At 40.7% G+C, this 15,878-nt stretch overlaps 1 protein-coding gene across 1 annotated transcript in view; it reads left to right on the top strand.

The window, feature by feature from the left end:
• pde3b (phosphodiesterase 3B) overlaps positions 1–14,990 on the top strand; it is a 42,210-nt gene extending 27,220 nt beyond the window's left edge. Inside the window, exons 3-16 of the mRNA XM_085760581.1 lie at positions 162–410; positions 1,893–2,044; positions 3,746–3,846; positions 4,324–4,555; positions 4,652–4,743; positions 5,476–5,630; positions 6,098–6,232; positions 6,547–6,658; positions 7,057–7,170; positions 8,385–8,584; positions 9,400–9,603; positions 10,274–10,435; positions 10,896–11,151; positions 11,846–14,990. Of these exons, the coding sequence (XP_085616707.1) occupies positions 162–410; positions 1,893–2,044; positions 3,746–3,846; positions 4,324–4,555; positions 4,652–4,743; positions 5,476–5,630; positions 6,098–6,232; positions 6,547–6,658; positions 7,057–7,170; positions 8,385–8,584; positions 9,400–9,603; positions 10,274–10,435; positions 10,896–11,151; positions 11,846–12,072 (2,391 nt within the window). The 3' untranslated portion in view covers positions 12,073–14,990. The remainder of the gene's footprint in view (positions 1–161; positions 411–1,892; positions 2,045–3,745; positions 3,847–4,323; positions 4,556–4,651; positions 4,744–5,475; positions 5,631–6,097; positions 6,233–6,546; positions 6,659–7,056; positions 7,171–8,384; positions 8,585–9,399; positions 9,604–10,273; positions 10,436–10,895; positions 11,152–11,845) is intronic.
• Positions 14,991–15,878: the final 888 nt, after the last annotated feature.

Raw genomic sequence — 15,878 nt, 5'->3', positions numbered from 1 at the left:
TAGGTCCATTTAAAAAGACACAGACCGCACACAAAATAGTTTGTCATTTAACAAAAAAAATCGTAATCGTAATCAGAAATCGATTTTTCAGAGAAGAAAATCGAGATTTTATTTTTGGGCAAAATCAAACAGCCCTACACTGTGTGTGATTTGTGTCTCAGGGTGCGGTGAGCGGCAACGGCGTGGACCTGTCCGTCATCAACGAGGCCAGGAACCTGGTGTCGGACCTGCTGATGGACTCGTCCCTGTCGCCTCAGACCACCTCGTCCCTGCGCAGCATCTCCAGCCTCATGGGGACGTTCTCGGGCTCCTGCCGCCCCAAAGTCAACCCCTTCACCCCCTTCCCGGGCTTCTACCCCTGCGACGAGGTGGAGGACGCCGTGGAGAGGAGCGACAGGAAAACCATTAAGGTGGGCGCGAGGATTACACAACAACAGCCTTGGAATAACAAAGCTGTAGGAGTGAAGGAATCTTGACCCGGGGACGAACGCAGCCACTTAAAGCTCCTTAAGCAGAATCATGTTTGCACCTTCTATGAAAATATAAGTGAATCAGTTAACCAGGTTTTCTATTTTTCTCCGTTGCATTCTTTCCTTTTCATCCTATTTGGAATTTAATTTGTCCTGGGGACTGACAACAGTTTTGTAAAATGAAATCCATTTGAACTTCTCAGACGCCATAACACAACAACATTGTAGTTTCTTCTTACACCATGAGAAAGGATTTTTTTTTACAACTTCACTTTATCCTCTATCTTTGAGATCACAAAGGAAGATTATAAAGCTGCACCAGTGATAAGAGTGGGGGAATCAAGAACTGGTTTCAATTTGTCCAAACTATCACAATTGTGAGCCTCAAGAGTTTATCGCTGTGTTTTATCGGCGTTGGCATGTTTTTGTGATGGTGTGCACGCATTTCTAAACAGTGACGTCAAACTCATGCTTTCTACGCAACATGATGGGCCTAAATGCCAGGAATGCCATGTATTTGACGCTCTATGCACAAGTGCCACTGCAGCACGTTTGTTTCCAGGGCAAAACGTCCTAAAGCCATAAAGTGATAATATTAAGGCCAAACAGGCTTTACAGAGCTGGTCAACACACACACACACACACACACACACACACCTTTGTCCCGCTCTGTGTTCAGACTCAGAGATAATAAGTTGCATTGACACATTTTATCCACACAGATCGATTGATCAGGATTAGGGTTAAGGGAATCGATTAAGGCCTATAAGGAGAATCGATAATGGCACTGGTGGTGTCAGTAAAATCGTATTAATTCCCACCTGACAAATGTGTTGTGTTGTCAGATTGAAGTTTTTTGCCGCCAGGACATAAAAGTGTTCGTTTGACTCAAAATAACCAGCGACTTCATTCTGTGTATGAAACATTCATTCATTCATTTTGATTTATTCCATTCATGGTATACATTCGACACATGGTTGCACATATTTACATAATGTACCATGAATGAAAAGGAGCAGGATGAAGAAAACTTATAGTACCTGCCCCTCTTACATTGGCTTACTTCAACACCAAAATACTCTATTTCAAAATATTAAAGATGATGAAACATAGTAGTGACAAGAAAACAAACAAAACACTTGTCTATCCATCTTTTTCTATCTATTTTTCCCCTTCTTTTTCTCTTAATATTTCTCATAATAATAATAATAATAATAATAATAATAATACATTTTATTTGTAAGTGCTTTTACAGACGCTCAAAGACACTTTACACTTTAAAAATCATAAAATAGATCAAAGTCAGAGTAGAATTCAGATTAAAAACAGCAATAAAACAGTATAAAACACACAAAAAATTATATAAATAAATAAATAAATAATAATAATAAATGTAAACTGGAGACTTCCTTTTCCATCCAGGGTTTGAGCAGCAGAAACAGCCTCCCCACCCCACAGCCCAGACGGAGCTCCACCTCCTCCGCGTCCTCCCCGCTCTCCGCCCTCGACGCCGCCTCTCTGCGGTGGGAGCGCAACAATGGCAAGAGACCCCACCCTGACCTCAACATGACCAGGTACCAACACAAACAGAACACAAACTTCACCACCCTCTCAGAAACACACACACACACACACACACGGTCCTTTAAATTGCTCAAACGACTCGGCTCAATTTTCGATCAGATTAATGGCCGTTATTTAAAGATTTTGAACAATGTGATTGTGGAAACCGAGGCTGTCGTGTTGTTCTTGGTCAGCTCAGGAAAAGTTTTCAATGGGCCTTAGTGAGTTTTGAATATGAAATCACCTTTACTCTAAACCAGTTTGCTTTTTTTTTTGCCTATATTTTATTACATCGCCCTTTGACTCAAGCAGGGATGGACGGGGTCATACTGATGTGTCTTCAAACCTGGACTGGGCTGGAGATTAAGTTCAATCTTTCTATGGAGGATATTCGTTAAAAGCAACAGGGGCTCAAATAAAGAGTAATCAAATGTTAAAAATGATATTAAAGTAAAAGTTAAACATAGATTATATAATAAATGAAATACACACTTTTGATTATATAGGTAACATAATAGGGCCTACACATTTTATGTTCTCCTTCTGATAAGCCATCATGCACAAGATTTTACACTACAATACCTAATGTGGGCTGGTCAGCAGGTGATTTTATTTTTTCCAACACAGAACTAACATCCCATTGGCTAATTTACATTCAGTCAGGGGCTGTCAATCACTTAGTTACTGGATGGGCTGGGCTAATAACAGTGTCACAGCAAGGCTAATTAGTGAGCCCCTTGCTGCATGTCGTTCCCCCTCTCTCTGCCTCCCCATTTCCTGTCTCTCTCAACTAACCTGAAGCAAAAAAAACACCCAAAATATACTTTAAAAAATAAAGTAAATCTTTATTATGCAACAAATGTCTAACAGCTACATCATCATATCAGCTGCCTCATGTTCCTGATGCTTAGAGATACTACTACAAACTTGTCTTCTTCCTTAGTTAAAAGTGTATGAAGTGACTGATATTCTGAAACATAAACACAAACAGCAGCTTTCAGGTTTAGTCTGTCGCCTGTTTTGTGGTTTGAAGCTAACGTTAGCTAGCTAAGCCTCAAATCCTGCTTCGTGGGGCAGAACAGAGCTCACAATCATCATCATCAGCAGCTGAGAAACAGCAGATACTGTCATAAATGCAACGCTGCCTGTGTCTTTTATTGCATTTGACTGTGTTTCTGTTGTTCTCTGCTGTCACTCAGAGCATCCTAAGCAGAGGGAGGCTGTAATCTGTCACTCTGTTGCCTCTTTTTGAGTGAAAATAAAGAAACTGATCTGTATTTTATATTTATTTATAATGATACTGTGAACATGCACTGTCATTAAGTTTATTCTCCAACTAAACAAATCTGTTACACAGCATTCAGTTTACCTTGACAGCAAACTGGACACCGTGGCCGCAGTGTGGATGTTTCTCCACAGGGTGGCAGCAGAGGACCGACTGATGAGTTCAAGATCAGCAAGTTCCTTTAGTATCAGAGACGATAGACGACAGTAGAGGGTAGTGTAGACTTGTGCAAAAAGTTGGTTGAGAGAAAAATTATTTTTATTTTAAGGTTTACTGTAAGTAAATGTTTGTTTTTATGCTGTTTTATATTCTTTGTAAATGGTTTGTCTTTATGTAAAGCACATTGAGTTGCTTTGGTATGAAATGCGCTATATAAATAAAGATGCCTTGCCTTAACCTATTGGATTGTGTGTTTTCTGTGTTGCAGTTCAGGTCTGTCCAACGGGCCCAGTGCAAACCTGCTCACCATTCCCAAGCAGAGGTCTTCCTCTGTCACCCTCACATACCACGCAGGGCCCAGGAGAGCAGGTGAGACTTGAAACGATTCACTAGGGCTGGGATGATTATGCGTTTCTCCCGATTCGATTCTTCTACGATTTTTTGGATGGCGATTCGATTTAAATTGCGATTCTTCTACGATATTGCCGATTCTCTCGATTTTTAGTCTGCATTTTTAGTATTTATCTGCACACAAATACTGTAGGAGCCTATAAATTAACATACTCCATTATAAAGTGAACTTAAACCCTTTTCAAAACCTGTACTCCCTGTATGTAAAAAAGGCTAACAAATGCACATTGCACAATATTTAAAAGACTTCAAAAAAGAAAATTTGATTTTTGAAAAAAAAAATCGATTTAAAAATCGTCAAAAAAGATATTGCGATATTTATGTGAATCGATTTTTTTCTCCCACCCCTACTATTCACAGACGTTATGTTTTTTTTATTTTTATTAATGTCTGATATTCTCTTTAAGTGTTGCTGCTCCCTTTCGTCCTCCTCAGGTGCGTCTCCGAGCCTGAGCCCGGTCACCTCACCGAGCCACAGTCCCCCCGCGGTAGGTATGGGCTCCTCCTCGTCCGTCGTCACTCGATCGCCTGTGGAGTTCCCCGACACGGCCGACTTCCTGACGAAGCCGAGCGTCAACCTGAACCTGCACAAGCCGCTGGGCTACACCCTCAGCTCACCTGATTTCCAGCAGGGTTTCCGTAGCCCCTCCTTCTCCCTCTGCACCGGGTGAGACTGAGAGCCGCTGTGTTGAACTGGTGATGTCACTGTGTCTTATTTCATCCTCTCTTTGAGCCAGCGGTTATAATGTGTTGTCTGTTCCAGATGTGGACGCCAGATGCTCAAAGGAGTTTCCAGTGGTGACACGGGGGAATCTCATCAACCATTCAGCAGCGAGGCTCAACGCAGGCGTTCAGGTGCAAACATCTACATATAATGCACATTATACAGTGCAACGGAGTGGTGCTGCAGTACTGGAGATGGAAAGAGAAACACTTCTGTCCACAGTTTAGACAGTTCATTCTGCTTTGGATGTAAAAGTTGATGCACACAAACACAGACAGAGGTGCAAAGTCGTGTAATAGTCGATAAGAAGAGAGTTAAAACTTTATTAATAATCTTCAAATTAGCAAATTTAATTTAGGAAAAGCAGAACCGACAAATCCAGAACTGAGAGAGGCAGAACAGAGCTCACCATCATGAGCTGAGAAACAACAGATACTTTCACAAATTACAACACTGCCTGTGACTTTTATTGTGTTTCCACTGTCATCTAAATAAGGCAAGGCATCTTTATTTATACAGCGCATTTCATACGAAGGCAACTCAATGTGCTTTACATAAAGACAAAACCTTTTTTTTTAAAAGAGAAGCATAAAACAGAATAAAAACAAACACAAAAACAGAGTTAAAAGCAAGAGCAAATAAAAGTAAAATAAAAGAAAATAGATAAAGTTTTAAGTTCTTAAATAAAGCAACTTACACATCTTAACTTTATGGTTTCTAGTATCAAGAGTCAGATCAAAATTGATTACATTTTCTGACTGCAATGTATTCACTTAAATTCAATTTAAAACACATGAATGCGACTTGTTCAATGTTCTTACACATGTATGTATGTGTTTTGTATATGTGATCTGCACATGCAGGAGGCGAAGGGCTGGATTTCACAGGTGAGCCTCTGATCAGGGAGGAGAGCGTGACGGAGGAGCTGTCGGGAGACTTCGCAGGGAGCCAGGGGCAGACGGAGGAGGAGAAGGAGAAGAGCACGAGCAGCACAGACAAGCAGACTCAGGAATCAGAGGTGTGTTTCAGACAGTTTGTGTTCACATGATGACTGTCTGCTGCAGCACAGGGCACAGGGCAGAGAGTTATTCTATTTCTCATGTTATTTCCCTCCTATAAGAACTCGTATCACACATGTAGCACATGCTTTTATCTGGACTTGTTCACAATAGCATAACAAGCATATGTTATGGATTTAGTTTTCATACATTCATACAACACTTTGCTTAGTGATTTCAACCTACAACATATTGACTTTATTAGTTACATTTAAGTTTCCATATTTCACTAATCACACCTTTTCACCATTCAGTAAACAGACTTTATGATTAAAACTTTCCACCTGTCAGAAATCAAATGCTTGACGATCTTTTATTATTTATTTGTAAGATCAGGGTTTTGCATGTTCAGGACATTCTGTATCAGTGGAAATGATTCTGTATCTGTGCTGATCTCTACCACTTGTTCCGATCTGATGGTGTGCAGGGCGAGAAGGAGTTCAGACTAGATCCCATGCTGGACGACCATGACGCTCTCATGGAGAGGATGAACACCTGGAACTTCCAGATCTTTGACCTGGTGGACAAAACAGGAGGGGAGACGGGACGGATACTTAGCTACGTTAGTACAACAAACACTAACCAAGTATTTGTGTAACATGTCCTAATGAAGACATAGATACATTTGTTAAAAAACAGGTTCTGTTAAGTCTGATATCGTGCAAGAGCCGTCTTTATGGCAGCACTTTTAGCCTTGTAGCCCAACTTTAATTCACCCATGTCTGGTTATGTGAGGAATTTAGGAGTTAAGATCTGTGTGACCAACCAGTTTTTTGTGATTTTAGTGATATTTCTTCCACTGATCATCAGTGATCACTGATCACTGATCAGTGCGTTGCGTTGATGTTTCAGTGACATTGTCTTGTGTTTCCTCAGGTGACGTACACCCTCTTCCAGGATACGTGTCTGTTTGAAATTTTCAAGATCCCAGTGAGGGAGTTCATGACATACTTCTGTGCTCTGGAAAGTGGCTACAGAGACATTCCCTGTGAGTCCTCATTTGTTTTCTAATATTACCCCAGGATTTGCATATATACATTATTATTTAAGGTATTAAATAGCTATTGCATGGCCTTGCTGAAATGCAGATCACTTCACTTCACTTCACTATGAATTTGGTTTGTAGCAGACAAACATTCGACAGTCACATCTGAAAAAAAACAAAAACATAAGACAGGATAAAACATACAGGATGTTAGCAGCAAGGTACAGCAGATACAAGTGTTACTGTACAACATTAAAGTGCATAGAGAATAAGTAACAATAAATAGTTACAAATACAAAATAGCAGAGATCTAGGCAGTGCTGTCACCTTCTCCTCTCTGCGTCACTAATCTTCATGGTAAAATGGACAAATTAAAACTAATTGTGGTTAAAAACTCACAGATCATAACCGAGTCCATGCTACTGATGTGCTCCACGCTGTCTGGTACCTGACCACTCGACCAATCCCTGGGTTCCAGCAGATCCACAGTGAGCATGTGACAGGAAGTGACACAGGTAAACACCATGGATACAGGTGGGCCCATAAACTCATTAGTCATAGATTGTTGTGGAGCAGCGGTTGTGACGTGGACATTTGTTCAGCGTCCGCTCACAGTTTTGTGCGACGGCCTCCACTCAACCGACTCCTCTCATCTCATCAACGAGTCATTTTTTAAAATATATAAACATTATTATTTGTATGTACAGTATATTTTGTTTTTTTTGTGTATATCGCTGTCCATAAAATATGCAAAAATAAATCTGACATGTAAAATGTAGTTGTTATTTATCAAAAGACATGTTGGTGTACTGATCTCAATGCAGAGCTTGTGGTCAGTTTAAAAGTTGGCTGTATGACGACAATGACTTAGGAATTATGTCCATAAAGTTCAATTTGTCCAAGTGGTGTAGTGATGCACTGTGCACTGATATTAATTTAATGAATCAGGTCAAGTTTTAATCTGAGTTTCCCTTCCGGGAATGAAGCTCTGAATGATGGGACGAGATGAAGAAGAAGGTTTCAGGCTTGAAATTAAAAAATCCTAATTTAGTTTAACCAAGGCCTTTAGAGAAGAGATAGAAAACTTCTTGGAAAATGTATATGTTTTTATCTCAAGACAGACTGTAAGAATCCAAATGACCAAATTAGTCATTTTCCTTTTGATCACACCGGTAGGAAGTGTGTGTGTGTGTGTGTACTGCTGCTCTATTATTCGCCTGCTCTCTGGTGTCACTAATACAGTAATTCTGACCGATTCTGTTTGTGGCTTTTAGTCGTCTCTTCTTGGATGTGGCCTTTACTCTACAGAACACAGATGGCCTGGTTTAAAGATTCCCAGCCTCGTCTCTGCTGATAATATTTTAGCTCTATTAGAAATTATCTGAGGCTTATCCACTGACGTCTGCCACAGAGGCAGCCGGAACAGCTGTCATTTGATAAGAGGGGATAGAGAGGAGGGAATGAGAAAATGGCAGTGATATGAGAAATTGAGTAAAACAATGAATAAAGGAAAGTGGAACTGTGTGTGTGTGTGTATGTGTGTGTACATTAAGTTTCTGTCTGCATTTAATCCAATTTCTGCTTTGATTGTGGAGAAAAGGGTTTTGTTTAATTGTGTAAAATCTGTCGTTTTAACCAGATTTTTTACAATGACGCCAAAGGTCTACACTTCATTTATCATCTCTGAGACATTCACTGACATTCAACCTTGTCTGCTGTCGTGTTCCAGATTCAGATAGTGGGATCTCTCCGGGCAGGATATCCTACGCCTCCTCCAAGAGCTCCTCGATTTCAGACGACAGCTACGGCTGCCTGGCCTGGAACATACCTGCCCTGGAGCTCATGGCTCTTTATGTAGCAGCTGCAATGCACGACTACGACCACCCTGGTCGCACAAATGCCTTTCTAGTAGCCACTAATGCACCTCAGGTAACCCACAGCATTTATCAGTATTTGCAAGTGTTGCACGTCGAATACACATTATATTTTAGCCCTGTGAGACATGGAAACGTCCTTCAATCTTCAAAATATGGGTTCACGTGCTTAACGCAAAGCCAAGATACACTTAGTATGAGTGAAATAAACAAGTAGCCTTTTGAGATGTAAGGTTATTATCATTATTGTGACGTAAAAGTGTTGATCTGATGTCCTGATATGGTCTCTACAAACTGCGTCTCACATGAGATCATAGACAAGATTAGCTGCACAACACATGGCCATTTAATCCCATTGTGCTCTCACTGTGGTCAGCCATGTAGACGGCAGGTGAAAAGGTTAAACTGCGTGCCCCAGTTTAAATATTGCATTTTCACAATGTGACCATTGATAGCACCCACACTGTCTGGCTTTTGTAAAAGTCCCAGGAAAGTGGGTTAAAAGGAAGCAGAAGGAACCCTGAACCTATTGATTGCTGACAATGTTGACAACCAACCACTATTTCTGTTAACACTTTCTCCATATCCAACGTGCTTTTGACCTGCTTCTCCCTTCAGCTACTGTATACTTGAGCTTGTTACCTTTTCTTCTTTCGCAACCAAATACCCACATGTCCCTTTTATCTCATTTATCGAGTGCTTGCTATTTTTAAATCCATTACAAATTGTGTAACACATATGCAGACGCATTATGCAAGCAAATTCATTCCTGACATATTAGAGCAAATTGTAGGAATCTTCTTAGTGTGCCATCTTTCTTTCCCCACTCTCACTACTTGGCTTTTTTTTCTCCCCTCCTGTGTGTTGCAGGCAGTGCTGTACAACGACCGCTCGGTGCTGGAGAACCACCACGCTGCGTCTGCCTGGAGCCTCTACCTGTCCAGGCCTGAGTTCAACTTCTTGGTCAACCTGGACCACGTGGAGTTCAAGCGTTTTCGCTTCCTCGTCATCGAGGCCATTCTGGCTACAGACCTCAAGAAGCACTTTGACTTCCTGGCTGAGTTCAATTCCAAGGTCTGAGATGAGGAAATCTTAAAGATTGTTGAGTTAACATGATCAGAATAGATAATAATCTATTGATCCTTTAATTTCTGGCAAGCTATTGGTGGAAACTTTAGCAGGATGGTATGTTGAAGTTGAAATTGAATTTGAATAGTAAACCTCATAATGGATGCCGAAAAAACCCTCTGTCATAATCTTAAGAGTTGTCTTAATGTTTCACTACATGATCTGAGTCACTGTTGAGTGAGTGTAAAATGATTTACAGGGTATAGAAGTAGTTTCTTTGGATTTTCAGTTCTTATCATATTTCACAAATCAACAAAACTGTAACTTATTAACAAAGTATAGTAGGTTTCATGTGAATAAACAGATTCTGATAAAGTCAGACAAGGTTTAGCCAAATGTAAAGCTTGTAACTGTGGTGAATTGTATAAAAGAATGGACGACTTTCTAACAGTCTGGAGTTTATGGATTTTTAACAGAGAAAACACTCCCACTCTCTTAAGCTAACCCGAGTGAGCAGATTTTGCCATGAAATGATGCATGCGTGACTCACATCATGCTGAGACTCGGATCATGTGACAAAGTTAACGAACATAATGTAGCATTACAGATGTAAACAAACAAACAAACAGCTGGACAGCTTGTAAAAAGACGTCCATCTTTGTCTGTCTGTGAACAGGTGAACGACGTGAACAGCCCAGGAATTGATTGGACCAATGAGAACGACAGACTGCTGGTGTGCCAAGTGTGTATCAAGCTGGCAGATATCAACGGACCGGCCAAAGTCCGTGACCTGCACCTCAAGTGGACCGAGGGCATCGTCAATGAGTTCTATGAGCAGGTACTGAAGGTTCATGCTGCAGCAACACAAACCACTCTCCTCTATCTGCATCTTTAAAAAACTGCCACAATCACAATCACCTTCAGACAAGACACACAACTGGCAAATTCCTATCTAATTGAGTTTACAAATACAATAAACAAGGTCAAACACAACGAGTAGAAGATAAAACCACGAGGGAGAGGAAAATGGACAAAAACTAAGAGCAGAGATTATATGAGTGATGTCTGTGGATCTGTAGTACACAGTTCAAAGATGACTGGAAAAAAAACATGAAAATCCTCTCAGCTCGGTTAATTTCATAATTCAGTCTTTATTGTTCCTTTTTTGGAAAAGACAGACACGATAAAACAAAACAAGTGTCAGTTAGAAGCTGTAACAGTGATGTCATGTCTGTGATTGTACTTCAGTTTGTCTCGATGAGGAAACTTTAACCCTTGTGGTCGCCTTTGATCCGCAGGGAGATGAAGAGGCCAGGTTGGGATTACCCATCAGCCCCTTCATGGACCGCTCCTCTCCACAGCTGGCCAAGCTACAGGAGTCCTTCATCACTCATATTGTAGGCCCGCTCTGTAACTCCTATGACGCCGCCGGCCTGCTTCCTGGCTACTGGATCAACGAAGAGGGATCGGATGAAGACGACGAGGGGCAGGTGGACACGGACACGGATGAAGAGGAGGATGAGGAGGATGAGCTAGAAGATGAGCTGGCACCAAGTAAGATTTGACACCCGGCCTTTAAAGTTCAGCAGTGTCACCTCACTCAATCCCTATAGTCATAGCAGTAGGTTCGTTACCTTTAATTGTCGGTGCAAGCTACTTTTAGAACGGCGGAGCAGAGCCGCGAGCTGCTCAGAGCTACGCTACGGAGGCTAATGGGATTTCTTGGTTTCCCTCATCAAACTCATGAAATACACAATCCAACAACTCCAAAACGCTCTCGTGGACAAGTTGTGACCTGCACATTCACCACGCTATGAGATAGTAACAGAACATTACGAGACGGACTTGTTTTAGAGGGAAATTCATGCAAAACTGCTGATGCGCGTTCCCGTCAGGGGTAGTTTTTCAGCAAGCAGTCTCTGCATTTTCCTCTAAAACAACTCTGTCTCATAACGTTCTGTTATTATCTCATAGCGTGGTGAATGTGCAGGTCACAACTTGTCCATGAGAGCGTTTTGGAGTTGTTGGATTGTGTATTTGATGAGTTTGATGAGGGAAACCAAGAAATCCTCCAGTGTGTAGCTCTGAGCAGCTCGCGGCTCTGCTCCGCCGATCTAAAAATAGCTTGCACCAACAATTAAAGGTAACGAACTTACTGCTATGACTATAGGGATTATGGCAATGGGCCAGTTTGCCAAAATGTTGAACTATATCTTTAAACATTTCTTTTGCCTCTTGTTCACTGCAGAAAGGAGGAAGAGGCGCCGCAGGTTGTTCTGCAGCATCATGCAGCACCTGACGGAGAACCACAAGGTGTGGAAGAAGACCATCGAGGAGGAGGAGAAGAGCAAAGATCTGGGCAAACAGCAGCAGCCGGACAACCTGCTGCCCAGCCTGCCCCCCAGCCTGCCCGTCTCCCCGTCAGATGACATCCAGGTCATCCAGGAGGAGGAGGAGGGAGAGGAGCGTCAGTAGCAGGAAGACGGAAGGAAAGAACAGAGAAAGCGTGAAAAAGAAGACGAGAGGCAGTACAAGGGCACGAGTCCTGCAACCACCTGCCTTTCACACACACACACACACACACACACACACACACACACACAGACATGAGAAACACACGCAGACAGTTGACAAACGCACATAAAATACACTTTACTCCCTCTTTCTCTCTCTCACACAAACAAACACATGCACACACACACATATATTGAAAGATTCACTGTGCAGACACTCAGATGCTTAAGCAGTCACATTGTTTTTGGAGAAACAAAAAGGCCTTACTACTGTGAGCGGATCCTTGCTGCAACGGTGGGAGCCCAACTCCTATGCACTTTCACCACATGGAGAGTCGAGTGCACCCAGAGAAAAAAAAAGAGAAAAGCACCAGAACTGAGGAGGAAGGTGCAGAAGAAGAAGAGAGTGGACGGGGTCCAGCATTAACTTGCCCTCCATGGTAACCTGGCTGTGATGCTGCCTTGAATGCAAAGCGCTTAACACCTCCCTTAGGTACAAAACAATTCCTATCTATTTAAAGAATAAGAAAAAGAAAAGAAAGGTAGAGGAAAAACAAGGAAGACAGCGACATCATCAAGCGATTGATACCCTTTACCAAAGTGAACAGTTCAAACATGGAAAGACAAGAGACTGAGACTGTTTCAGCCTCAATGTCAGGTATATTTTTGAATTATATATATACATATATATATATCAAATGTGCCTGTCTGAACCTTTACTGAGTCCATATTGGCCCAGAGCCTAGGCTTGTGTAGTTCTCTCTCCTTGCTGGCGACACGAAACACTGTATCAGACTCAGTCACAGAGACATTATTGAAATGTTGACTGATTATTAGCATTATATCTGCATCATTTTTGATGCTTTTACTCATGTGTACCACCCGTCTCCTTTTTTTTTTTTTTTTTGGATCCTTTTAACTCTCCTTGCTTCATTTTGTGTGTGTGAATATATTTTTGGGCGGGAATGTGATAGAGAGAATGAGTAGGGAGAAAGAGAGCACATTTTTAATTATTTTAGTATGCAATTTGTGTGTATGTTTGTGTGTCCTTTCAGTAATGGTTGGTTTCTAATCTAATCAGTGAAATGTCCTCTGGTGTTTTAACATGTTGCATTCAGATCAGGAGTGCTGTTTCAATGAATGGATTCTTCATTTTCCTTTTTTGATTATAAGTATTTTTTTAAAGGTTACTCAGGATTCACGCAAAGTTGAATAATTATTTTGCAAGAATTTATGTCATTAATATGAAATACACTTTAAAAAAAACTAAGAAAATTAAACATCTGGGTGACTGAAGTAGTTTGTAATCTCTTAATGAACAACTTGACTACAAACAAATTCAAGCAATTGAAATCCTCTGTGACAGAGGAACATACAGTATGTGCTGTCTCTTGGCCATTCATACACTGTTTGCATAACCTTTTTACAACCTCACTGGAGAAAAAGCTTATCTTGATTGTCAGCAGACTGCAAACGTCTCTCCTGCAGCAGCAGCAGCAACACAACACGTACAATTTTGCAGTTCTATAACATTATATTAGATAATGTTGTTTTTTTTAATTCAATGTTCTCTGCGTTGCTTTTAAAACAAACAGTACAGTGTCTACATGTTTGTGTTGCAGTCCACCAGCAGACACCGATGTTTAGACAAACTGAAAGCTCACCCATCTCTCTCTTTTTCCTCATTTTCAGTTTTATTTTATTTTTATTTTTTTTGCCAAACCCATAACCAGTCGGCCAGTGTGTAAAGAAGGGATCCAGGGTTTCATTTCACTTTACTTTTGTTTATATCTATATCTATATATTTATATAGGTATAGATATAGATACATATATATTATGACATGCCATGAGGCAGGTTTAAAAAAACTACTATTTCTCTATTTTTGTCTCTAAGAACTCTTGGCATTCCACTAGAATAAGACGTTTTATTAAAGGGAAGGCAGGGTTGTTGCCTCGCTCCTTTATCACCTTATTAAATCATTATCTCTGGAGAAAATGTTAAGTAAGCAGTGTAAATCAAGTTAGTGATATTTAAAGACAAAAAAATAGATAAAGGTGTGCACATTTTAATACCAAACAAGTGTTTAGCCGCTGTACAAAAGAGTATGTGCATATAAATATATATTTTTTAAATAATCAAATGAATGCATCTGTTTTCTACATGCAGCTGACATATTGTACATTGAGATCCTGTAATTACCATTGTGTTTCCAGAGTTTTTATCTACTTCTATTTACAGGTGTGGAACTGTGGGATTTGGTGTTTTGATTTTGATTTTTTTTTTTTTTCACTTGGTTTCAGCCTCTCCCTGTTCTGTATCATAACCACTCTTGTATTCTTCATTATCTCTCTCTATCACTGTCGTCTCAGTCAACCCAACTAGTGCCAAACTTTACCTACATACAGTAGTTTGTGGGCTGTGATGTGCTGATTGATTGGCAGCATTTCCTCTGGGCTCCAGTACTGTTCATGCAAGACAAACACTTTTGAGCCAAATATTCCACCGGGCTCAGAGTGGCAGTGACAGTGGCGAGAGTCGGAGTCGGACTCAGGTCAGAGCCATATACATTCTGACAGCTCTGTCGTCAGTTTTTTCACATGGACCCATGCTGGATCATAAAGCCTTGGTAGCTCCCGACCCCACATATTCTGGCTCATTAAGTTGTAAAAGTTTGTTGGCTTCTCACTGTGCAGTCTTTCAAACCACAGTGTCCTCTAATGATTGTGCCATAAATACATCTATGAATGGTTGTTACCCTTATGTAGCATCAATATACGTACGTTTGTCTAATGTAACCATTCACCCTTATCTACATTGTGGGGGCAACTGATTTTTTGTTGTTATTTATAGCTGTCATAAAACACCATCCCTAAAGTATCAGCAGTTCTCATTGATTTTTATTGGTGTGTGCGTGTGTGTCCGTGTGAACTCACAATATATTTATTTAACCCTGCTTTCTTTTTTTTTTGGCCATGCCCCCACCGAATAAACAAGAGAGCAATCAAAAAAAACTCTCACATACACGCATTGTAAACCCACATATTGGTTTTCAATTGTAAGCCTGATAAGACCTCCTCTCAGACCAGTCTGTGTGCACAAACTGCTAAGCATAGCCATCGCACTTCTCAGGATGGGCTGAGTTACTGCCTTATCATTTATATGAATGCATAAAACCTGAGTTAACCTGAACATGAGTGTAGTCAGCCTACAGTATGTGGGTGTACTTAGCCTTTAAAGCAGTATGTTACATAAAAAAGGCTGCTTATAATGATGAGAAATTTCAGTTCCCCTCAGCACTAACACAGCGTTTTGAGTCTTTGAGAGTAATGTTTTCATTTTATGACCCAAACCTTTTGTTTCATTTCACTCTCAATGCTTTCATCAGTGTTTTTTGAGTGAAAAAGTTCTTTTGAAAATTGATTCCACAGTACACGAACAAAACACCAAACTGATGAAGACAAAGTTGGCAAAGTTGCTGAAGAACCAGACATTAAAGTAAGAGGTAAAAACAACAGTAAATACTGGATTTACATTCAGGCTGTCTGCATTGTGATTCCAATCTAATGCTTATATTTCCACGTGTGCCTAAATTGTCAATTAACCACTTAGCGGACATGTTGGCCACTTCCTGCTGATCGTGTCAGTGTGGTTGGTTGGAGCTTGTTGTGCTGCCCCCAAGTGGCTAAAAAAGAGAAAAGTTAATATAGGAAATACCATCTACTCAACATGGATGCACGGAGCATTATGTGTGGGATTGTCAGCGCA

Source organism: Trachurus japonicus, chromosome 3 (genome assembly GCF_045865225.1).
Source record: "Trachurus japonicus isolate A0001 chromosome 3, Traja_1.0".
Lineage (NCBI taxonomy): Eukaryota > Metazoa > Chordata > Actinopteri > Carangiformes > Carangidae > Trachurus > Trachurus japonicus.
The sequence above is the reverse complement of the archived record's forward strand: the minus strand, read 5'-3'. Positions and strand labels throughout refer to the sequence as shown.